The sequence below is a fragment of the Lynx rufus genome, unplaced genomic scaffold, assembly GCF_022079265.1.
Source record: "Lynx rufus isolate CCGP_SWC_20201006 ecotype Redwood Valley unplaced genomic scaffold, mLynRuf1.p SCAF_10, whole genome shotgun sequence".
Lineage (NCBI taxonomy): Eukaryota > Metazoa > Chordata > Mammalia > Carnivora > Felidae > Lynx > Lynx rufus.
In genome coordinates, this window is record NW_025814824.1 from 6,449,114 (window position 1) to 6,470,262 (window position 21,149).

A 21,149-nucleotide genomic window follows, 5' to 3' on the forward strand; every position below is an offset into this window, starting at 1 on the left:
AAAGGAAATAATATTTCAACAGGTAGGTAGTAAATCTATAAATTTGATTTCTTCAAAAGGAATTATAGGCTGAAATATAAACAACTTCAAACAAGCATTTAAACAAATCATGAACATGATTTATTAAGATAAGCCAAGATAATTCCTAAATCTCTATCACTAATTTCCAGGATGATCTTTGCTTCTTCACAATATACCCTTTGATATCACTGCCAGTGAGCTGGATGGAACAAGGAAGGGTCTGTTACGGACTGAGTGTCTGTGTTTCCCCCAAATTCCTAGGATAAAGCCCTAACTACCAGTGGGAGTGTATTTGAAGACAGGGCCTGTGAAGAGGTGATCATAAAGTAAGGCCTTACTCCGATATGGCTGGTGCCTTTGTAAGAAGAGGAAAAGACACCAGAGCTCTCTACCACATGAAGACACAGCCAGGAAGGTGGCCATATGGAGGGAGGCCAAGAAGAGAGTATGCAATAGAAACTGAACCCTGCCAGCACCTTAACCTTAGACTTTCAGCCTCCAGAACTATGAGAAATAAATATCTGTTGTTTAACCCCCAGTGTATGGTATTTTGTTACAGCAGCCTGAGCAGACTAATACAAGGTTGATTTATTTGCTAAAAGTGGAACTCGCAGTTGAAAGGATATTTCAAAGGTCCTTCATACACGCTGCAGCAGACATGTTTGAAGGGGTCACCTTCACTAGATTTAAGCTCTAATAAGCAGTGGAAAAAATGTCAATTTTATCATATTGCTGCCAACACTAACCATTGTTAATATTTCTAAATCTTTGTCAATTTGATAGGCACAAATCAATCTCACTGTTTAAATTTGGAATGCCTCTATTTTCTTTTGGAAGAAGAAGGTAAAGGCAAACACTGTGTGGGAAGAAAGATTTAGGACAGGAAACCAGAAGAGAATGAAAACGTTTGGAATGGGCAGGCACCACAGAAGAAATCAAATAAGGGAGAATAAAAGAACAATCAATTAAAACAGTCCTAAGTACCAGCTAATGTTGGAAATCAATTTGCAATGGAAACAATAAACATTTATATCTGATTTCTTTCTTAACAGTGTTCGAGAGTTGAAAACACAAATAGAAAAAAATAATTCAGAATTTTATTGTTCCTGCACTAGGAAATGACAGGGAAAGTTAAAACAGACAATCATGGGAGGGAAGGTGACAGCACTGTGGATAGCAGCGGAAGCAGAGTGTAACTGCTTACCAGGAGGTCTACCTCCTCTGGAAAACCAGAGTTGGATCTAGAAGGTGGCTCAGAGGCTTCAGGAACAAGAAAGGGTCAAAGACACTGGCAATGACAAAGACACCAAAGGAGGATGTATGTGTTGGAAAGAGTCTAAAGATACAAAGTTATAGTCAAGAGGGAGATTTCAGGGTCTGAATTCCATAAGTAAGATTATTATAAGGGATTACAGAATTCAAAGCGCACTCATTAACATGTTCACAGATTGAGATTGGGAAATTTAAAAAGGTATTCAATGGATGCCCCAAATAGTAGCAGGAGTAAGGTGAAGATGAAAACAAGGAGTACCAAAAGTACTTGAAATGTGGATTACCAAACAAGATGTTGGCCAATGATGAGGAGAGACTAACCATATTCACATAGGACTATATATGATGCTGGAGATTCTGACTTTGGAAAAGTAGCAGCAAGGTCCAGATCTGTGTGTCCCAGATCTGCATCAGAGAGTAATAGGTAATAAAGAGGATTTCCAAAAAGCTAGGTTTTAACTGAGGTGACGAGTAAAGAATATAAGTATATGAGGACGTGAGTATAAAAGATCACAAAAATACTCATTTTAGAATTCTGATAGCAGAAGAAAGTTTTCACAATATTTTCTTAACTCTTTTTATGAATATTAAAATATACCATTATTTCTGTTGGTTTAAAAAATATGGAAATAACCTTGAGTACAAATCCTTCCTTTGAATATTTTTACCATGCTGCTAATTGAAAAGAATAAAAGAATGAAGTACACCAAAAATTGTGCTTTTATAAAATGAAAAAGTGATACACACTTTTGTAGAGATGGTGTTTTAGATTGCTTCAATAAGGCAATACAAATAGCTAGACCACTGAACAATCAATTCTTTCAAATAAGCAAAGATGAAATTAATATTATATTGTCAAATGCAGCTAGAAAATATCTACATTAAAAAACTACCACTAGGGGAGTCTGGGTGGCTCAGTCGGGTAAGTGTCCAACTCTTGGTTTCTTCAGGTCACGATCTCAGGGTTCTGGTTCCTTGGCTTTGAGCCTGCCTGGGACTACGTGCTGTCATTATGGAGCCTGCTTGGGATTCTCTCTCTCCTTACTCTCTGCTCCTCCCCCATTCACTTGCACACACGTGCTCGCTTTCTCTCTCTCTCCTTCTCTCTCAAAACAAACAAACAAATAAATAAACAAACAAACTTTAAAACTGAAAAAAAAAATGCTACCACTAAGGACCATACCATTTTCCTTTAACTTCCTACAAACTAAATTACTGAGAAATACATACATTTGTAAATATATTTTGAAAATGTCACCCTTACAGTCTCCTCAATTTACATTATGTTTAAAATAATGTTAAATCCAAAGAACTGTGTAAAAAACTAAAAATGTTATAAAAACAGGGAGGGGGACAAAAGAGAAGAGACTCATAAATATGGACAACAAACTGAGGGTTGCTAGAGGGGTTGTGGGAGGGGGGATGGGCTAAGTGGGTAAGGGGCATTAAGGAATCTACTCCTGAAATCATTGTTTCACTATATGCTAACTAATTTGGATGTAAATTTTAAAAAATAAAAAATTAAATAAAAAAAAAACCAAAAATGTTAAAAATCAAAAGGAAAAAAACTCTAAGCTGCAATAATGGGGAATGTTGTAAATGTATTACAGTATATTCACTTACAAAATTATGTTTCAAAAGAATATTAATGGGAAAATCCTGATATAACAAATGAAAAATAACGAGAATTATATATATATATCTATTTTTTTTTTTTAATTTTTAAAGTTTATGTATTTGAGAGAGACAGCATGAGCAAGCAGGGATGGGGCAGAAAGGGAGAGAGACAGAGAATCCCAAACAGGCCCTGCACTGTCAGCATGGAGCCCAATACAGGGCTCAAACCCACACAGCAAGACATCACGACCTGGGCCAAGATCAAGAGTAGGATGCTCAGCTGACTGAGCCACCCAGACACCCTGAGAAAATTGTACATATAGAATGATCTCCCTTCTGAAGCAAAGTTTGTGTGTGTGTGTGTGTGTGTACAGAGACTGAAGTGAAAGAAATGCATCTGTATTTTCCAATTACTCTGCAACAAATACATGTCGCTTTCATAACCGGAAAAAAGTCACTCTAAGAAAGAAAATATACTTTATAATTCTATCGTCTGATCTTTCCTCCTTGCTCATCTAAATTAGCGATGTTTTAATGTATTCTTTCTTACGTCTCTTTCTTAAATACTAGCACGTATCGCTAAAATACGTTCATTATATTCATTATATCCATACACCAAGATCTAATAAACAAAGGACTGAAATTAAAAGCTAAATTGTGTGGAGAGACAATGAATGTATGAATGCTATATGCTTGCAGAAAAGAGGAAAATTAATGACAGCTGGAGACATCTTAGGAAAATCTTTATGGCACAGATAACACTAATATGGCACTCACTATGTAAGGAAACACTAAACACAAATATTTCTTTCCCTTTTATTTAGGAGTGTGCTTAGATTAAAAGTTTAAAGGTGTGTCTGTACATATTTTTACTTGTTTTAAGAAGAGAAAACTGGTGACGTGGGAGAGACAAATGCCACAGACAGAATCTAGGGTAAGGTAAGTTCTGATTATAAAAATCAAACTTTAAGATTTATTGTATCACTTTATTTATTTTTAATTCTTTAATGTTTATTTAGTTTTAAGAGAGGGAAAGAAAGAGAGAGTGCAAGTGGAAGAGGGGCAAAGAGAGAGGGAGACACAGAATCCAAAGCAGGCTTCAAGCTCTGAGCTGTAAGCACAGAGCCCGATGAGGGGCTCGAACCCATGAACCATGAGATCATGACCTGAGCCGAAGTTGGAGGATTAACCGACTGAGCCACCCACGAGCTCCTAATATATCACTTTAAAAACAGATTGTGGGGGCGCCTGGGTGGCGCAGTCGGTTAAGCGTCCGACTTCAGCCAGGTCACGATCTCGCGGTCCGTGAGTTCGAGCCCCGCGTCAGGCTCTGGGCTGATGGCTCAGAGCCTGGAGCCTGTTTCCGATTCTGTGTCTCCCTCTCTCTCTGCCCCTCCCCCGTTCATGCTCTGTCTCTCTCTGTCCCAAAAATAAATAAATGTTGAAAAAATTAAAAAAAAAAAAAAGAGATTGTGTCCAATGGTTTTAGAAAGCATTAATTTATTCTTTAATATTATTAACTACTTGCTTTATTTTTTACAAATAATCACTAAAAGTTCTTCACTAATTTGCTGTTAAAATCTCTTTGTTTTCAAAGGAGCCAAAGATAGTGAAGGTACACACTTTGCTGTCTGGAACATTCATTTTCCAAAAATGGTTGAAAGCTTAAGGGGAGGTGTCGCTGTTAGAATACTGCTCCATTACCTCCCAGTTTATACTTCCTAATTCATTTCTACCCCTAAATCAGTCTCAACCGCCAGCTATGAGAAAGCACATCAATATTTATAAAGAATAAATAAATAAGGGCGCCTGGGTGGCGCAGTCGGTTAAAGCGTCCGACTTCAGCCAGGTCACGATCTCGCGGTCCGTGAGTTCGAGCCCCGCGTCAGGCTCTGGGCTGATGGCTCAGAGCCTGGAGCCTGTTTCCGATTCTGTGTCTCCCTCTCTCTCTGCCCCTCCCCCGTTCATGCTCTGTCTCTCTCTGTCCCAAAAATAAATAAAAAACGTTGAAAAAAAATTAAAAAAAAAAAAAGAATAAATAAATAAAGGAGAAATACACAGTTTGGATTATATAATAAGGTAAATAAGAAGGGAAACACTATAATGATTTTTTAAGGAAGTTCAAGTACCTATTACTTTTAGAAAATAATGCAAGAAATCAGAAATTTAAATAAAAGAGTATAGTCTGAATAGGCAGAGAGTAAATCATAGGTAATTACTGAACTAACGTAGGCTTGTTATATTAACTTAAACTTTTTTTAAGTAACTCCCATCTATGAATATATGTAGATGCATTACATTTATAGGCCTAAGTGTTCTTTTATAAAAGTACATTTTAATAACATAATTTACATATATACTTAAATCTAGCTGAATTTGAATTCATGCAAATATTGAATGAATTATGCTTAAATTAATGAGGTTTTAGGGTAATTATGAATAATAAGGAATTGTATAAAAATCAAAACATACCCCAATAATGTCAGATAATATTACTGAAAATAATTTTATAATATTCTTTTATAGGTAATTATACTACAATTCACTGCAGAACTGTTTGACTTAGAAATATTTATTGGGTAATTTTATTTTATTTTATTTTTTTAATGTTTATTTTTGAGAGAGAGAGAGAGAGACAGAGCACGAGTTGGGGAGGGGAAGACAGAAAGGGAGACACAGAATCTGAAGCAGGCTCCAGGCCCTAGGCTGTCAGCACAGAGCCTGACGTGGGGCTCGAATCCATGAGCCACGAGATCATGACCTGAGCCGAAGTCGGCTGTTGAACTGACTGAGCCACCCAGGCACCACTTTTCTGGGTAATTTTAAACAAATTCCAATCAAGTACTGAATAACAACATAGTGTTGTATCCTATTTTTTAAAAATTCTTAAAACTAATAACCAAAATTATATAAGGGCCATATTAATAGAATTTTACATGAAAAAGCAATCTGTAATTAGAAAACTATGTGATATCTCAAATAATATTTGTATAGTTCATAAATATACATGAATTACAATGTTGACACTTATACCAATTCACACATTATGAAAATTTTAGAAGTTGTGATCAGTATGAAATTTAATTTAAATAGTGAATGTACTTTATCACACTGTTAGTTGCAATCCACCTCCTCCAGCTAAGCTATAAACTACCAAGACAATGGCTATATCCTATATCCATAGTGACCAGTCGGGCACCTGGAACTCAGTAAGAACTCAAATATTTGTATATTAAAGCCACATGAGGGGCACCTGGGTGGCTCAGTAGGTTAAGTGTCCGACTTCAGCGCAGGTCATAATCTCCCAGTTTGTGAGTTCAAGCCCCGCGTCGGGCTCTGTGCTGACGGCTCAGAGCCTGAAGCCTGCTTCAGATTCTGTGTGTCCTTCTCTCTCTGCCCCTCCCCTGCTCTCTCCCTCTCTCTCACTCTCTCTCAAAAATAAAAATAAACATTAAAAAAAACCCCACATCATTTCAGGAAAAAAACTAACAACTAGAAGTAACTCAGACCCTCCCAATGATGTCTGGTTCCTAGATTACCCTTTAGATTTTCATGCACTGGCTTAAAAATTTCTGACTCCTAAAGTGAAGGAATCTACAGTGGATTTTGGAATTTGAAACACTGTTTTCCTAGAAAATGCCCTTATTATCATACAAACGTTCATATATTCATGTTCATATTGACACCTGGGAAAATACAGAAGTATTAAGAAGCTTATTAAAAATACCCACATCAACTGAAGATATTAAAATTTCACTACACATTGTTCCCTTTACTTCAAGTAAGTTGCATTTTATTTTCCGAAACTTTCTGTACAGTCTACCAAAAAACAATCTCTGGGAGATAAAATAATTCACATTAAAAGCTGGGATCCATGGATGAAAGAAATTAAGTGGCTTGTTCAGAACAACAGAGAAAAAATAATTTCAAGGTTTTCATGATTTTGTGACTAGTGACCATGTTACTAATCTATGACTAATACATCTGGTCATGAAAATATTTGCATATAACTAACAATAAATCAAGATGTATTCAACCACAAACATGTAAGTAATAAATATGGTAAGTGAGCTTGGAGGCAGATATTCTGAGCCTGTCAATAACCACGTGAGCGAGCCTGGAAGTAGATCTCGCCCTTGTCAAGCCTTCAGATGAGAATGCAAGGCCTGGGTGACAACTTGATTGCAGTCTTGGGAGAGACTGGGAGCTGGAACCACCCAGTAGCTCCCAAATTTCTAATTCCTAAACTAGGGTGAAAATAAATGTTTGTTGTTTTCCTCTGTTAGTTTTAGGGTAATCTGTTACACAGAAACAGATAACTAATACACTCCAAATACCCACATCTTCTATTTCCAATTTGTAAGCCACATGGTACAGAACTCTATACTAACAAGCTTAGGGGAAGAAAGAGAGCTTACCACTTTAATTGGACCTGTAAAGAACTAAGCTTTTCCTGGTCTTACTTAAAATATGTAGGCTATGTATGACTGTGTGACTTTTAGCAGATAGAAGACTGTCTTGCTAACGAACATGGTCCAGTCAGACAGATTATTTCTTCCTGATACGACTAGAAAAGGAGATAGGTAGAAAGACTTACTTAGTTATTCCTTTCTCTACTGCATAACTGAAGTGCCTCTACCAAGAAAGAGTCCCACGGTCAAATCAATAGGGGAAATACTAATTATCATCCTCTTAAAGATGTTCAATGCACACTACATGTAAAGTTCTGAGAGGTTCTTCAGTAAAAAGAGCTATTTATTGAACACGGCATTTCTCCAATATCTGATGACTAAGCCTTTTTTCTACAGACACTTCCTAAAATTTTGCGGAAAGTGAAAATTAGAGAATCTTTAAAGCTTTATTTTCTGAATAAAATGTTCTATGATTATACGTTAACTCTCTACACTTGATCTTAGCCAAAAGGCCGAGAAGCGATACATACGTTAGCTATGTAAAAAAACTCTGACACCTCACCTTGCCAAGCTGCTGTAGAAATTTCAAGTGTCTCTCTTCAAACTGTGTCGGGTCTCGGTCTTCAAAAGCTCCAGAAAACCCAAGGGTGCCTATCCTATTTGGCAACATGTCATTTTCTGTTAATAGCTCGTAATCTGGAGAGAGAAAGTACATGAATACTGTGGGCTGGCAGATTACATCGTCTGGGTTAAAAGGTATGTATACAAGCTAACCAAAATAATCAGAATGATCTCGAAACACTAAATACAAATTAATACAGGACAACTCTAATAGTTTAAACTATATTAACAAAGTCTTTATTACCCATAACCTAACAGGCTTTCAAAAAAGACTTTTGCAAAGGAAAATTACTTGCTAAAACCAGGCAGTTTTAGTAGTATTTTAAGTAAGATTATATTATTTTGACTTCTGCGGTGAGAATGGTAAATTGTACTGGAACAGGAAATACCTATGGGTCAGATATATGTACATTTAGCTACATATTTTAAAGGCGGAGCGGGCAAATAAAAACAAACCTACTTCATGTTTAGAAAACCACTCAACTATAAAATATAGCTAAAAAAAAAAGAAAAATTGCTTTTAAAACGTCAAATAAGCCAAATAAACTTATACAACATACTATTCATTAATTGGTAAAGTAAAACCGGGTTATTGAAGAGGCCTCTGTTAAAAATGGAGAGACTACTGAATCAAGAAAACTAGAATATGTACGAAGTAGGAAAAGTCATATGAACATAAGAGACTAAGACAGTCTAAAAGGCATCAATGTTCACTATATTGTACACTTGAAACTAATATAACACTGTATGTTAACTAACTGGAATTAAAATTAAGACCAAAAAAAAAAAAAAACGATATCAAGGAACTTGTTGTAAGGGATTACAAAATTAGTAAAGATTTGTTAAAAACTATGAAGACAGAAAGGGGACCCGGAAAAGCAGTAGGACTATTCCATCCACACATACCTGGAGTAAACAAACTATTAAGATCTCGTATGATGGCTCTAAAAGAAGGTCTAAAATCTGGTTCATAATCCATACAATTATTAATGAGATTTGCTAATTCTGTCCACTTTGGTGCAGGAAGCTGGTGCCTATCTTCATAAAACTGGAGCTTCTATAACGAAAGAACCAGGTGAGAAACTGTATAATGTGATAATCAAGCTTTTTTTTTTTTAAACACAAGATAGGCTAAAAAGTATCAAATCATAGGAAAGAAAATCAAGGGTCACAAAGTAAGTCCAACTTCACAGTGGATAGAAACTCACTCTTTGAGAATCCAAAGCACTCAGAGGCTTGTCTCCTCCACTGCAGATTTCCCACAAAGTGGTACCAAAACTCCATTTGTCTGTTGCCAAGTTTAGATTTTTAGGATTTTCAATGCATTCAGGTGGTACCCATGGTATTCTCTCCTGAAGAACTTTGAAATGATAGCAATGAAGTATGGTTAAATAGTTCCCACAAGTAAATAATTCTTTAATATGCAAATAATTTCAAACTGATTTGGATAATCTGGTCTTTTTTGCGTGGCTGTGAGTTGTGTGCACCACACAAGCAAATGTACACATTTACGAGCCACAAGGGACCTTTGAGGGCATCTAATTCATTATCTCAGCTTTAACAATGACAACACTGAGACCCATAAAAACTGAATAATTTGCCTAAAGTCACAAAATTTGTTAGCAGCATTGAGAGAATTAGAATCTTAGACAACAAACTGTGGATCAACTAAACTTCCTTTCATTGAGCCATAGTGTTTCAACTCGTGTCCAACTCTCTCTACCCTTCCTAGGAGTTGTGCATTCAATAAAATTTTTTTCCCATAACACTTGTCCTAAATTGCCTTTTGATTTTTGTATTTCTTTACAGTGCGTAAATAGTAAAGGTAATGTTAACATCATTCTGAGCTAATGATTCAGGAGCAGTGGCAATTCCAACTTGTACACGAAAATATAAGGACCAACAGACAGGTGAATTACTTAATTATCCCAAGATATTCTGAATACGGAATTGATACAGGTAGTCTCTGCTAAGATCATGGAATTTCACAAGTAAAGGTGCTATGGTCTTTTTTGACCTCATCAGAAAACCGTCATCCAAGGAAGGAGAAAGCACTTTTAAAGCCACCTTCTGGTAATCTGGTATGGATAAATAGAAAAGTAAATAAAATGATATAGAAGAATGAAGGATAATCTGTTGCATCTTTTAGTATATTTTGGTAAAGCAAAATGAATATTTTTGCTAATGAAGAGATTAAAGAGTACAGGTTCCTTTCTCTTTCACCGTATGAAGAAATTTTCTCCTTAATTTCCATTCCAAAGAATAAAATTTCCCTTAATATAGGTTCTAAGATCCTATAACATTTTCCGCCTTATTGTCTGTCTTTACTGTCAGAGAAGCTATCAAGTTTCAATACTGTTGGCTCAAATAGGATACATCAAGGCACAAATGTTGATCAATTTACAGTCTACATCTAGTACATTCAATTAGAGAAACTAGCTAAGATAATGAAATACAGTTACAACATTATTTGTACCAAGAAAACTCCTTTCAACTATGTGACTGAAATTTTTACTTTGTTAAATAGAAAGCTAACAAACACAAAAGTTTTTTTTTCAAGTTTTAAAAAGTCAGAATTAGCTGAATAATTAAACTAAATAAGATCTCAAAGTAGGTAATAGGTCTTCTCAAAATTTTATTTAGTGACTGAAGGAAAGAAAAATTTAGATAATTTATTTGTGTCTCAAAGAATATATTAGAAAATTTCACATTAAAAAATGGATAAAATCTGAACTTCCATACAAGCAGGGATTAAAACTGTTTAAAAAATCATTTTACAGTCCATGATAACATGCTTAATACAAGAAAGGAAAAATGGAGACTAGGATGTAACTATAACTTAATTTGGATTGCTAAAAATGGTAGTTGAATTTTATTATTAATCAAGAACATGTCAATAAAAGAGTTTGAGAAAAAAATTAACAACATGCTTTTTGTACCACTGTCCAAATAGAGACGTGGAATCACTAGGTCGTTCACCTGAATCTAATGTAACAATGTGTGTCAGCTATACTCAAATAAAAAAAATCAAAAAGAAAAAAAAGTTAAATGAGATTCCTGTCGAACTTACTGTCCTTTGGCAAAACTGTAATACTAATGCCAGGATCACTAAGTTTGATGAAAGGAGGATTTCCTGTCTTTCTGTCTTCTTCTCTGATAAGCAGAATATTTTTGGCACACACATTCCCATGAATAAGGGCTTTTTCTTCCTGTCAAAGTTAAATGCACATTCAAATATCAATCCACAAATATTTGAATACTTAGTATACCCAAAGTCCCCAAATGGATTTAAACGAAAAAAATAGGGCAGTATTAACTAATAAACACTAATTTGGAAGCGTGCTTTGACATAAAAGAAAGTTTTACGGCAGCACTGTGCTTTTTGTTTTACTTTTCAAATGACACACCAATCTGCACCCATGATGAAACAAAGATCTTAAAAGTACTCAGTTCCACTTCATTTTCCAAAGCTGCGATTTTAAACAGTAATGAGTACTGTTCCTGTTCAGCGGCAGGACACGGGTGCACTCTGAGGGGTCCGATCACCGGCTGGCCCCCCTGGTATTCTGCTCCTCTGGCAATGCTGCTTTCTCACCACACATAAGGGCCGGTTGTCCGCAGGTACTATAACAAGGGATTTTCTGCAGGGATTTTCTGCTATCCGTAGCCGGCAGAACGTGTTTCTGCACAATTTTTTATTAAATTCTCTAAACCCAACTGACACAAACTACAGATTGTCTACCAGCAATTTTAAGAGATGGGATGACAAATCTCTTTCAGAAATGATTTTACATAACTAAATATATGCCTAAAATAATCTCTTTCACCAACTAACAGATTCTTTTAAATGACTCAACATTCATTCACAGATTTATTTCTTGTTCCTGGGTCAAGATCCTTTCTACATTGCTTCAGAAGACAGAATGTTTTTGATAAAAAATTACACTTATTACTTACTAGAAAATGCATGGCCCATGCCAACTGTTTAGCCACTTCAAGTTTCCATAATATACTTATAGAATTTTTATTCTTTTTCAGGTATGTATCTAATGATCCAAATTTTACAAACTCCTGAACCAGAATATCTGCATTAAAATATACAAACAATAAGGCTCAAATACAAATACAATAAAAATACGTGTAATTTTAAACTTTTATAAAATATATTTATAATATATGAGTATTATAGGTAAAGAGATTAAATTATGCAAAATCTACTAATTTAAAGAAAACTTAAAAACAACATACCATTGTATTTTTGGGTTTTAGTTTATTCACAAAAGCAAGATATAGGAATCTAAACAATTATGTATATATATAATAATATATAATATATATGTTATATACTTTTCTTATAATGTTAATATACATATATAACTACTCCAGCATACCTCCATGTATTAGTACTGAATTATGGCTGCTTTTTTTAAACAAATGAAAGTTTCTCAGAGTTAACTTATCTTGCATGATACTACAGTAGCATCCCCAGTTTTTTTTTTTAAGTTTATTTATTTATTCTGAGACAGAGATAGTGCCAGTGTGAGAGGGGGTGAGAGAGAGAGAGAGAGAGAGAGAGAGAGAGAACACTTCAAGTAGGCTCTGTGCTGCCAGTCCAGAGCCTCACATGGGGCTGAACTTAAGAAACTGTGAGATCATAACCTGAGCTGAAACCAAGAGTCAGACGCTTAACCTACTGAGCCACCGAAGTGCCCCACTGTCCCCAGCTTATCTGTGGTTTTGCTTCCCACAGCTGCAGCACCCATGGTCAACAGGTTCAGAAGCAGATGATCCTCCTTCCGACTTTCTGTCAGAAGGCAGTAGCCTAATGCTATGTCACAATGCCTACGTCACTCACCTCATTCCATCTCATCACATACATATTTTATCATCTCACATCATCACAAGAAGAAGGGTTAGTATAAAATATGATATTTTGAGAGAGAGAGAAACCACATTCACATAAACCTTTATTACAGTATATTGTTATTACTGTTCTGTTATTATTATTATCTCTTACTGTGCCTAATTTATAAATTAAACTTTATTATATGCATGCACGTATACAAAAAAAACATAGTGTATATAGGGTTGGCTACTATCCTCAGTTTCAGGCATCCACTGGGGTTCTTGGAACAATATTCTGCAGATAAGAAGGGACTACTGTATTTAGACATCAAAACTTCCTGAAATTCTTCTTCTACACATAAAAACTTATAGCAATGTCTATTCTATCACAGGCATTAAGGAGAATGTGAGTTTGAACTCCATTCATCCTTTTAATTTATGCTGCAAAAAAGCAAAAATTTGTTTTGCATGGCTTTATCTTCAAAAGTATATTTTTAAAATAGTATTAAGATATATTTTGCCAGGAAAACAAGGGTTTGCTTCTAAAAAACTCCTGACTGCCTTTAAGACATATAAAAATTTCCAGCCCTGTCAGTATTGACCAAGTTCCCCAAAGCCAGGACTATTTCTACATTAAGACATGTTATCTAATAATTAAACTGGGTTTAGGATTTATTTACAGTCATCTAGTACTAATTTGTAATATAATGAGCTCAGGTTCTCAATTTCAAATATAAATTTATTGAGATTATTTTATTGTTTCTTAAGCATAAACAGTAAGTTCTATAAATGAGAAAAAAAGGACTTCATCTTTTTAATCATAAAAAGGAAAATTAAGATAAAATAAAAACCAAAAAAATTCAAGCAAAAAATTTCAACATGGCATCGTGACACATATCTTTAAAGAAATTCTGACAGACTTTCACACTGTAATCCATGTTAGCTCATGGCCTAGTGAGCAATTCGGGGCCTATGCTACCTACAGGCCTATGCTTCACATTATTTGTTTTAAAATGCGTACTGTAGGTCTTACCTCAAATTGTGATTCTGCCTGATCTAATATTACAATTACTTAGTTCTCACTTGGTATACATCAGTTTTGGACCTTGCTGGGTAACTAAGACAAATTTAATGACTGTTTTGCTACCCATAGTTAATTTAGAAAACACAATCCATATACTGATAATTAAGAGCTGACCACAGGTAAATTTATGTCACAGCAAGTGTCAAAAAGAGAAGGAAATGAAAAAAAAAGAATAAATATCTAAGAGTTACAATGAACAAAGCTTAATGAAACTATTTTATGCGGCACTAAAAGCCTACTATGTTTCACAGATACCAACTGACTGTCATAAGTTCCATTGTTTTATGTGTTGTAAAAGAAAAAAATTGCCAATTAAATAATGACTTATCATTGATTATATCACACATCCCAATTTCAGGTATTTTTAAATGTGAAAAAAGTTTCACAGGATCAGTGAAATATACAAGCAAGCATAAGAACTGGAATTACATGCTCTGAAACACTGTTTTCCGACTTTTTAAAGAAATGTATTCTTTCATCCCCCTTAATGAAAAATTATGACAAACATCAATAAAAAAAGAGAGAAATTCAGAACCACTCTAGTCAGGGATAAGTGAGCAGTAGTCTCATTATTGCACTTAGGTTTACTCTCACTTCATCAACCCCCTGAGGTACCTAAATACCTCCACAGAACAGATTTGAAAATCACTGTCTTTGAAAAGACAATCGATTTTCAAAAATATGAAGACATGTTATATAAGCATGGATGCAGATTTACTCCACATTACTAATAGAAAATAGAGAATTATGTAATTTTCTGAATGTAAACTTGGTTTTTATGAACAGTCTAAATTTAGCCATAGAATATATCAAATGTCAACATCCAATCGTTTCAGTCAGTTCCACTACAAATTCAACCTATAGTTTATGTTTTTTACGTAATTCCAAATAAATTTGTGCGAAAATGGCCAGTTATTCCAATGACATATTGAACCAGCCACAATCTGTATTGGTATGGTTAACAGAAAAGATTATAAGACATGTTTACTCGAAGACTCTGCTGTTTGGACATTTTGACATAAGGCATATTAACTGTTTTCTGCATTTTAATTTCACTCATTCATTTCCTTTTTTAGAAGACATTGCTGAACGGTTCTACGATGTTTTTGGTTTCAACAATATTTAATTCCTTTCAACATGGTTTATACTGATACTTAATTATGATCCTGAAATTGAATTTTCTATATACACAATAGATGCTCTGAGAAAGGCATGATATGAACGTAAGGAAGCCCGTAGATTTACTTACTTTCCTCTCCACAGACACATACTCCATAATTTAAAACCAGGTGCTTGTGAGAAAGCTGGCTCATCATGCTTGCTGCTTCAAAGAAAGACTAAGGAAAAGAAAAAAAAACATACAAAAAATACAAAAGAATTATTGTTTGTGTCTAAAAATGTTCATAGGTCAGAGAGATCCCGTCTGTCATAAGAGAAATGCACTTTTTCCTTATTCTCAGGACACAGACAAGGCTAATGCGCTGTGGTTCCCTTAGATGGACTTGACACTTCTATCAACCTCGATGCTAGAGTTCATTCAGAGAAAGCCCCTGAGAAAGCCTGGAATAAGAAAATATCAGTGGGAGAGAGCACTAGTGGTACAGGGCAATATGAATAATACAAGATCAGCAGCCTTAGACCCACAGCACCTGGAGGAGAGAACAGACGCAGACGCCAGAGACACTAAGTAAATGGACGAGAGCTTCAAATAACTTCTCAAAGAATCAAGACTGATCACTGTGCAGATAAAAGATCATGACAACTATGTCAGGCATGTTATTAATATCACTCTAACTCAACTAACCTCTGACGAGACCTTCTGGGTACCGTTGTGAAGGATCACAACCACCAACACTGTGGTATCCTGGGTTAGAAAAACTTTCACTTGTATGTTTCACGTCACCTTCCGCTAACATCATTTAAGACATGTTACTCACCACAAATGTTTATTATGTCATGTTTGGTGATGCTTTGCTATGTAAAGGACCCTGACAACTGACAAGCAGGTTTCTGCTGGCTAGCATCTCCAGATCATGCCCAGAGGCATCCGCATTTCACCTGAAGCATTCTTTAGGACAGTGCCTTTCAAAAATTTTTTTAAAAATAGATTAAACCATGGAAGAAATCTGTAGAAACCCATAAAGCTCTGGAGAACCAAGTTTGAAAGCCACTGGCTTAATATATGCAGAAATGTAGTAATACCCATAATACAATGTTATGAGTAATTAGTTTAGAAATAAGTTATTATTTAAAAAATCCTATAATTCTCTACACCCCCACCCCCAGAAAGCATCCTCAGAAAGGTCCTTGATATGTATACTTTTAAAAATTACAGTTTTGAAAAGCTGCATGCATGAATGTGCTGTGTCCATATGATTGCATATGTTTAAATGTCATGAACTACATGAGCTATACAAAGAATATACACACCTCTGAATAGTTTCTGTGTGCTTTATCCAGAACTTTTAAAAGAACTTCTGTTTCATGCAGTTGACCATAGTCTCCTACTTCTCTTCTTACACCTTTAAAAATTTTTGTAAAAGTGCCTTGCCCAAGGCTTTCATTCTTTAAAAGAAAAAAAGGAAAAATAAGAATCAGCAAAGATGAAGAAAGATATAGGAATTAGGAAATATGTTTAATGACAAAGGGTTTTTAAAAATCCATAAGCAAATATTAACTGTACTTTGTAATACAAGACAGAACATAGGGATTAATGAATAAAGTGCATTTTGGTTCCACCATGTTCTTAAACCCCCTGAATTAGCTATAACTATCACTTTTTCATAGTGTCAGTGTTTACCTACATTTATTTGCATACGAATATTTTTGTTTGCCTTTCATAATAGTGAAAGGAAGCACAGTCTGGTCTGTGGAGGCAGAGAGAGTGTGGAACTCCTAGTTGTATGACCTTTTGCGGCTATTTGATCTCTGTGCTGCAGGTATCCTGGTTTCCTTATCTCAGGAATGCGGATAATCAATTTTGCATATTCTTGTTATGAGCAATAAATTAATAAATACATGAAAGCACTTAGTACAGTCCATACCACATGGACTTGATAAGCGTTAGTGATTACTGCTATCACTAGTGTTTCTTGCTTATCCTTACAAAACAGTTGTTGAAAGACTGCACCCTGAAGTTGGGCTGTCAGTGTTCAAACTGAAGCTCTACTGTTACTGGTTTTGTAATGTTAGGTCATGTAGCAACTCTCTGCTTGCTGTTATTTACAGGAAGATTCAAGTCTTTATAATTCTGTATAATTCCATCTATTGTATCCTTACGGAACTCAGACATCAGTTATTCTTCCTCATTCCACTCTCTGTGTCCCTTAATCTCTTTCATAATTTCCATTTCTTTCTCCCTATCTTCTGCACCTGAAAATTTTTCAGATTTTGCAATTCACTAATTCTCCCTTCAACAATGGGCAATCTGCTCCTTATTTTCTTTTAACGTCAATGAGCATATTTTTCACTTCTATATTTTCCTTTCTCCAAATTGTTCTGGTCTTTTTGATAATGTCTTGGTTTTTTCCCCATGTTTTCAACCCCATTTGTGTCTTTAAACATACATATATATTTTATAACCTCAATCTGAAAAGTCTGTTATATGAAGTTCTTTTTTTTAAATTTTTTTTCAACGTTTTTTAATTTATTTTGGGGACAGAGACAGAGCATGAACGGGGGAGGGGCAGAGAGAGAGGGAGACACAGAATCGGAAACAGGGTCCAGGCTCCGAGCCATCAGCCCAGAGCCCGATGCGGGGCTCGAACCCACGGACCGCGAGATTGTGACCTGGCTGAAGTCGGATGCTTAACCGACTGCGCCACCCAGGCGCCCCATGAAGTTCTTAAGAGGTCTAATGTACATGTTTGTTGGTCTGCTGACTCTTGCCTAATTCTGAATTATTTCCTTGAATGTTTTACAATTTTTGATTAAAAGCTCATGTTTATTTTCTTTGTGGGGATTCTGGGTGGCCTAGGGTAAGAGTATGTTCTTCCAAAAAGATTTTGTATTTGCTTCTTCCAAGCATCACAGGGCACACTTTTATTTTAATGTATTGGCTTAGGGTTTCTCAGACTATGCAGATGGTATAAAGAAATCGAAACTGGAAAGCTTATAGTTACGAATTCTCAGGAGAGACTTTTTTTCTCTAAGAACCCAACAAAAGCAGACAACACTCCTTTTCTTCTCCTTTTCCTAGTGGATGAATTTTTCATAATCCATGTTGTTTTACTGGGGATGTATTTATTTGAGGGTCCTGGTTTTATTCTGAGATGGTCTCACTTTTAACTCCTGGTCTTGTGGAGGCCTTATAAGGCTTGGCCCTTCTTCGTGTTGCTTGTGATCTTAATTCCCTTGTTTAATGAAACAAATCCCAACCCCCAACATCATCCTGCAGCCCAAACATCAGCTCTTATGCACACTTGGTTTTCAGTTCCTTCTTTATTTTTAACTCCATGCATTTCCCTTACTTTCTTGAGAACTTAAGAATTAAGACATAGGTCTTTTGTAGAAGAAGATTTTTAAGTTTTAATTTAAGATTTAAAAAGAAATATTTTTAATTTTTTTAAGTTCATTTATTTTTAGAGAGAGAGAGCACAGCAGGGGAGGGGCAGAGAGAGAAAGAGGAAGAGAGAGAATCTCAAGCCAGCTCTGTGCTGTCAGTGCAGAGCCTGATGTGGGGCTCAATCTCATGTACCCATGAGATCATGACCTGAGCCAAAATCAAGAATTGGACATTTGCAGTGCCTGGTGGCTCAGTCAGTTGGGTATCCAACTTTGGCTCAGGTCATGGTCTCACAGTTCATGGGTTCAAGCTCCGTGTGGGCTCTGTGCTGATGGCTCGAAGCCTAGAGCCTGCTTCAGATTCTGTGTCTCCATCTCTCAACTGCCCCTCTCTTGCTTGCACTCTGTCTCTCTGTCTCTGTTTGTCTGTCTCTCTCTCTCTCAAAAAATGAATGGGCATGAAAGAATGGGAGGGGAGTGGACACTTAAATAACTGATGCCCAGATGCCCCTTGCTCATTTCTAACTCAAGTTTGGTATCACATTTTCACAAGAAATAAAAATATTTAAACTGAGATAAAATTTTGATAATATAGGTTATAATAGGATAGTTCCAAATGTCACATGAATATAATGTGGGATAGGAAATCAAGAAAACAGTTGTTTTACAAGGACAAAAAGGACAATAATTAGCATCTAATGACTTACAAATATCAAATCTTCATTTCTGATTTTGTGAAACACCATTTGGTTCACATTATTATGCCTCTGTAATGTTGGTGATGTTGGTACATCAGAAACGCCATTGGTTCTAAAGACTAGAAGATTTGATTTATCTGTTTAAAAAAAAAATGAAAAAAATATATATAACCAAACACACTGAGGATATAAACTGCTCCAAAGGAGTAAAATAAAATGTGTTCTATACATAAGAAACACTTACAACTTGTTCATTTCTCCAACAAAGAGAAATTTATTTTAGGAATTTATTCATTGGGCTTTGATGCATTTTAACCAGTTATTTCAAACATGCAAAACTGTAACGATTTCCTTAATTAACATAATTTTTCAGGAATTTTAATAACAATTTTTAATAAACCTCTTATTCCAAGGGATTTATAATCTTACTATCGTTATTTTAAAAGTATAGAAATTAAAATTCTAAAAGAGTATGAAAGTTTTTACTTAGAACAACATACGAGATATGGCAGAGGAGTCTTTCAGTAAGTGATTTTACACCAAGTGATTGTCATTTCTTAAATGTCATTTCAGCATTATGGAACTTCAAGTGACATATAGACTTAAATCAAACTGAATAATCCTATCTGAGGATCCTTATACAAGAGAACAAGACAAAATTAATTTGTGTTTGGAGCTGCTTCTCTCATATTTCTTTTGTAATCGATACACTGAAGATGCCTTTTACCATATACACAATCCATGACCAGTATTTTAATACTAACTACAAAATTATTTTACCTTTCAACTTTGGGGGGCAGCATTTAGTAAACTGGAAAATTATACTGTCTGAGCGAACAGTTTCCATCTGGTAGCAATTCAAAAGATCTTTAAGATTACTGAAGTTCTTCTTGGTCCCACTGAGGTTGTATTCTCCATTCTCATTTTTTGTAATCAAACAATGCTTATATTCGATGACATTATCTCGCTAAATAAGTTTAATTATAAAGACAGAGGGAAAAATCACAATGGTCGCCACAGTAATTATTGTGACAAAAATGCTATCACAGAAACAACCAACAGAACATTTAGACATATGAAGTGTGAATCCTAACACAGTGCTGGTATAGGGTGAGAGACGTGCCTGGTTCCTCAAAAAGGTATCTGATGATAATACAAACCTTACATAATGGCTCAACAGTTGATTTTCTTAAAAAGCAAGTAAGAAAGCAATGATAATTATAATACCATCCTTAAAAACTTCCCATCATTTACAAGACAAAATCTAAAAGTAACTTATAAATAAGGACTTCCAAGAGCAGGCTTCAGCCTCTACCTCCAACCTCACCTTCTACCGGAGCCAACATATAACCTGTTCTAGCTGTATTAAGCGACTTTAAAAATTTCAAGCAAATGCCATGCTGTTCTCTACGTATGAATATACATCCTCTCCTTCTGAGCAATGGACTTTTAGACACTTCTTTTTTATTTAATTTTTATTCTTGAGACAATGCGAGACACAGAGTGCAAGCAGCGGACGGGCAGACAGAGGGAGACACAGAATCTGAAGCGGGCTCCGGGCTCTGACCTGTCAGCCCAGAGCAGGACGCGAGGCTCGAACTCATGAACGGTGAGATCATGACCTGAGCCGAAGTCAGACGCTTAACTGACTGAGCCACTCAGGCGCCCCTAGACATTTCTTAACACTAGGGTCAAGTATCATCTTTTCTGTGAGGTACTCCCTAGCAACCCTGACCCCATTTCATACGCAAAGATGATTACCCATTCACTGTACCACTACTGTATTTGCATAATTAACTCTCCTGGCGATTTTAATATTTTCAGTTTTTCAGTGTTTGTTTTATGTGCTATACTATGAACTTCTTTATTCACCTATTTTTTGAGCTACTTATTAGCATATTCAACCTCCTTAAAACCACTTATGAAATGAAACTGACAAAATACCCCAAATCTTTCCTACTCCAAAAGCTCTTCCTTAATTGCAACCCTTTTTGTTATTGTCTATGTTTGTCCATACTGACTAATTACAATGCTCAGTTTAGTACTTCTTTGGTATATCTTCCTGTTTTTGTTTTC

At 35.5% G+C, this 21,149-nt stretch overlaps 1 protein-coding gene across 3 annotated transcripts in view; it reads right to left on the reverse strand.

The window, feature by feature from the left end:
* JAK2 (Janus kinase 2) overlaps nt 1-21,149 on the reverse strand; it is a 115,830-nt gene that overhangs the window by 13,769 nt on the left and 80,912 nt on the right. For 2 of the 3 annotated variants that reach the window (XM_047101291.1, XM_047101307.1), the window contains 9 exons: nt 19,854-20,040; nt 19,083-19,210; nt 16,303-16,437; nt 15,122-15,209; nt 11,901-12,028; nt 11,014-11,152; nt 9,152-9,303; nt 8,850-9,000; nt 7,885-8,018 (listed from right to left, as the gene is read on the reverse strand). In XM_047101291.1, coding sequence (XP_046957247.1) covers nt 7,885-8,018; nt 8,850-9,000; nt 9,152-9,303; nt 11,014-11,152; nt 11,901-12,028; nt 15,122-15,209; nt 16,303-16,437; nt 19,083-19,210; nt 19,854-20,040 — 1,242 coding nt within the window. The remainder of the gene's footprint in view (nt 1-7,884; nt 8,019-8,849; nt 9,001-9,151; nt 9,304-11,013; nt 11,153-11,900; nt 12,029-15,121; nt 15,210-16,302; nt 16,438-19,082; nt 19,211-19,853; nt 20,041-21,149) is intronic. The other variant, XM_047101299.1, reaches the window with a different exon arrangement.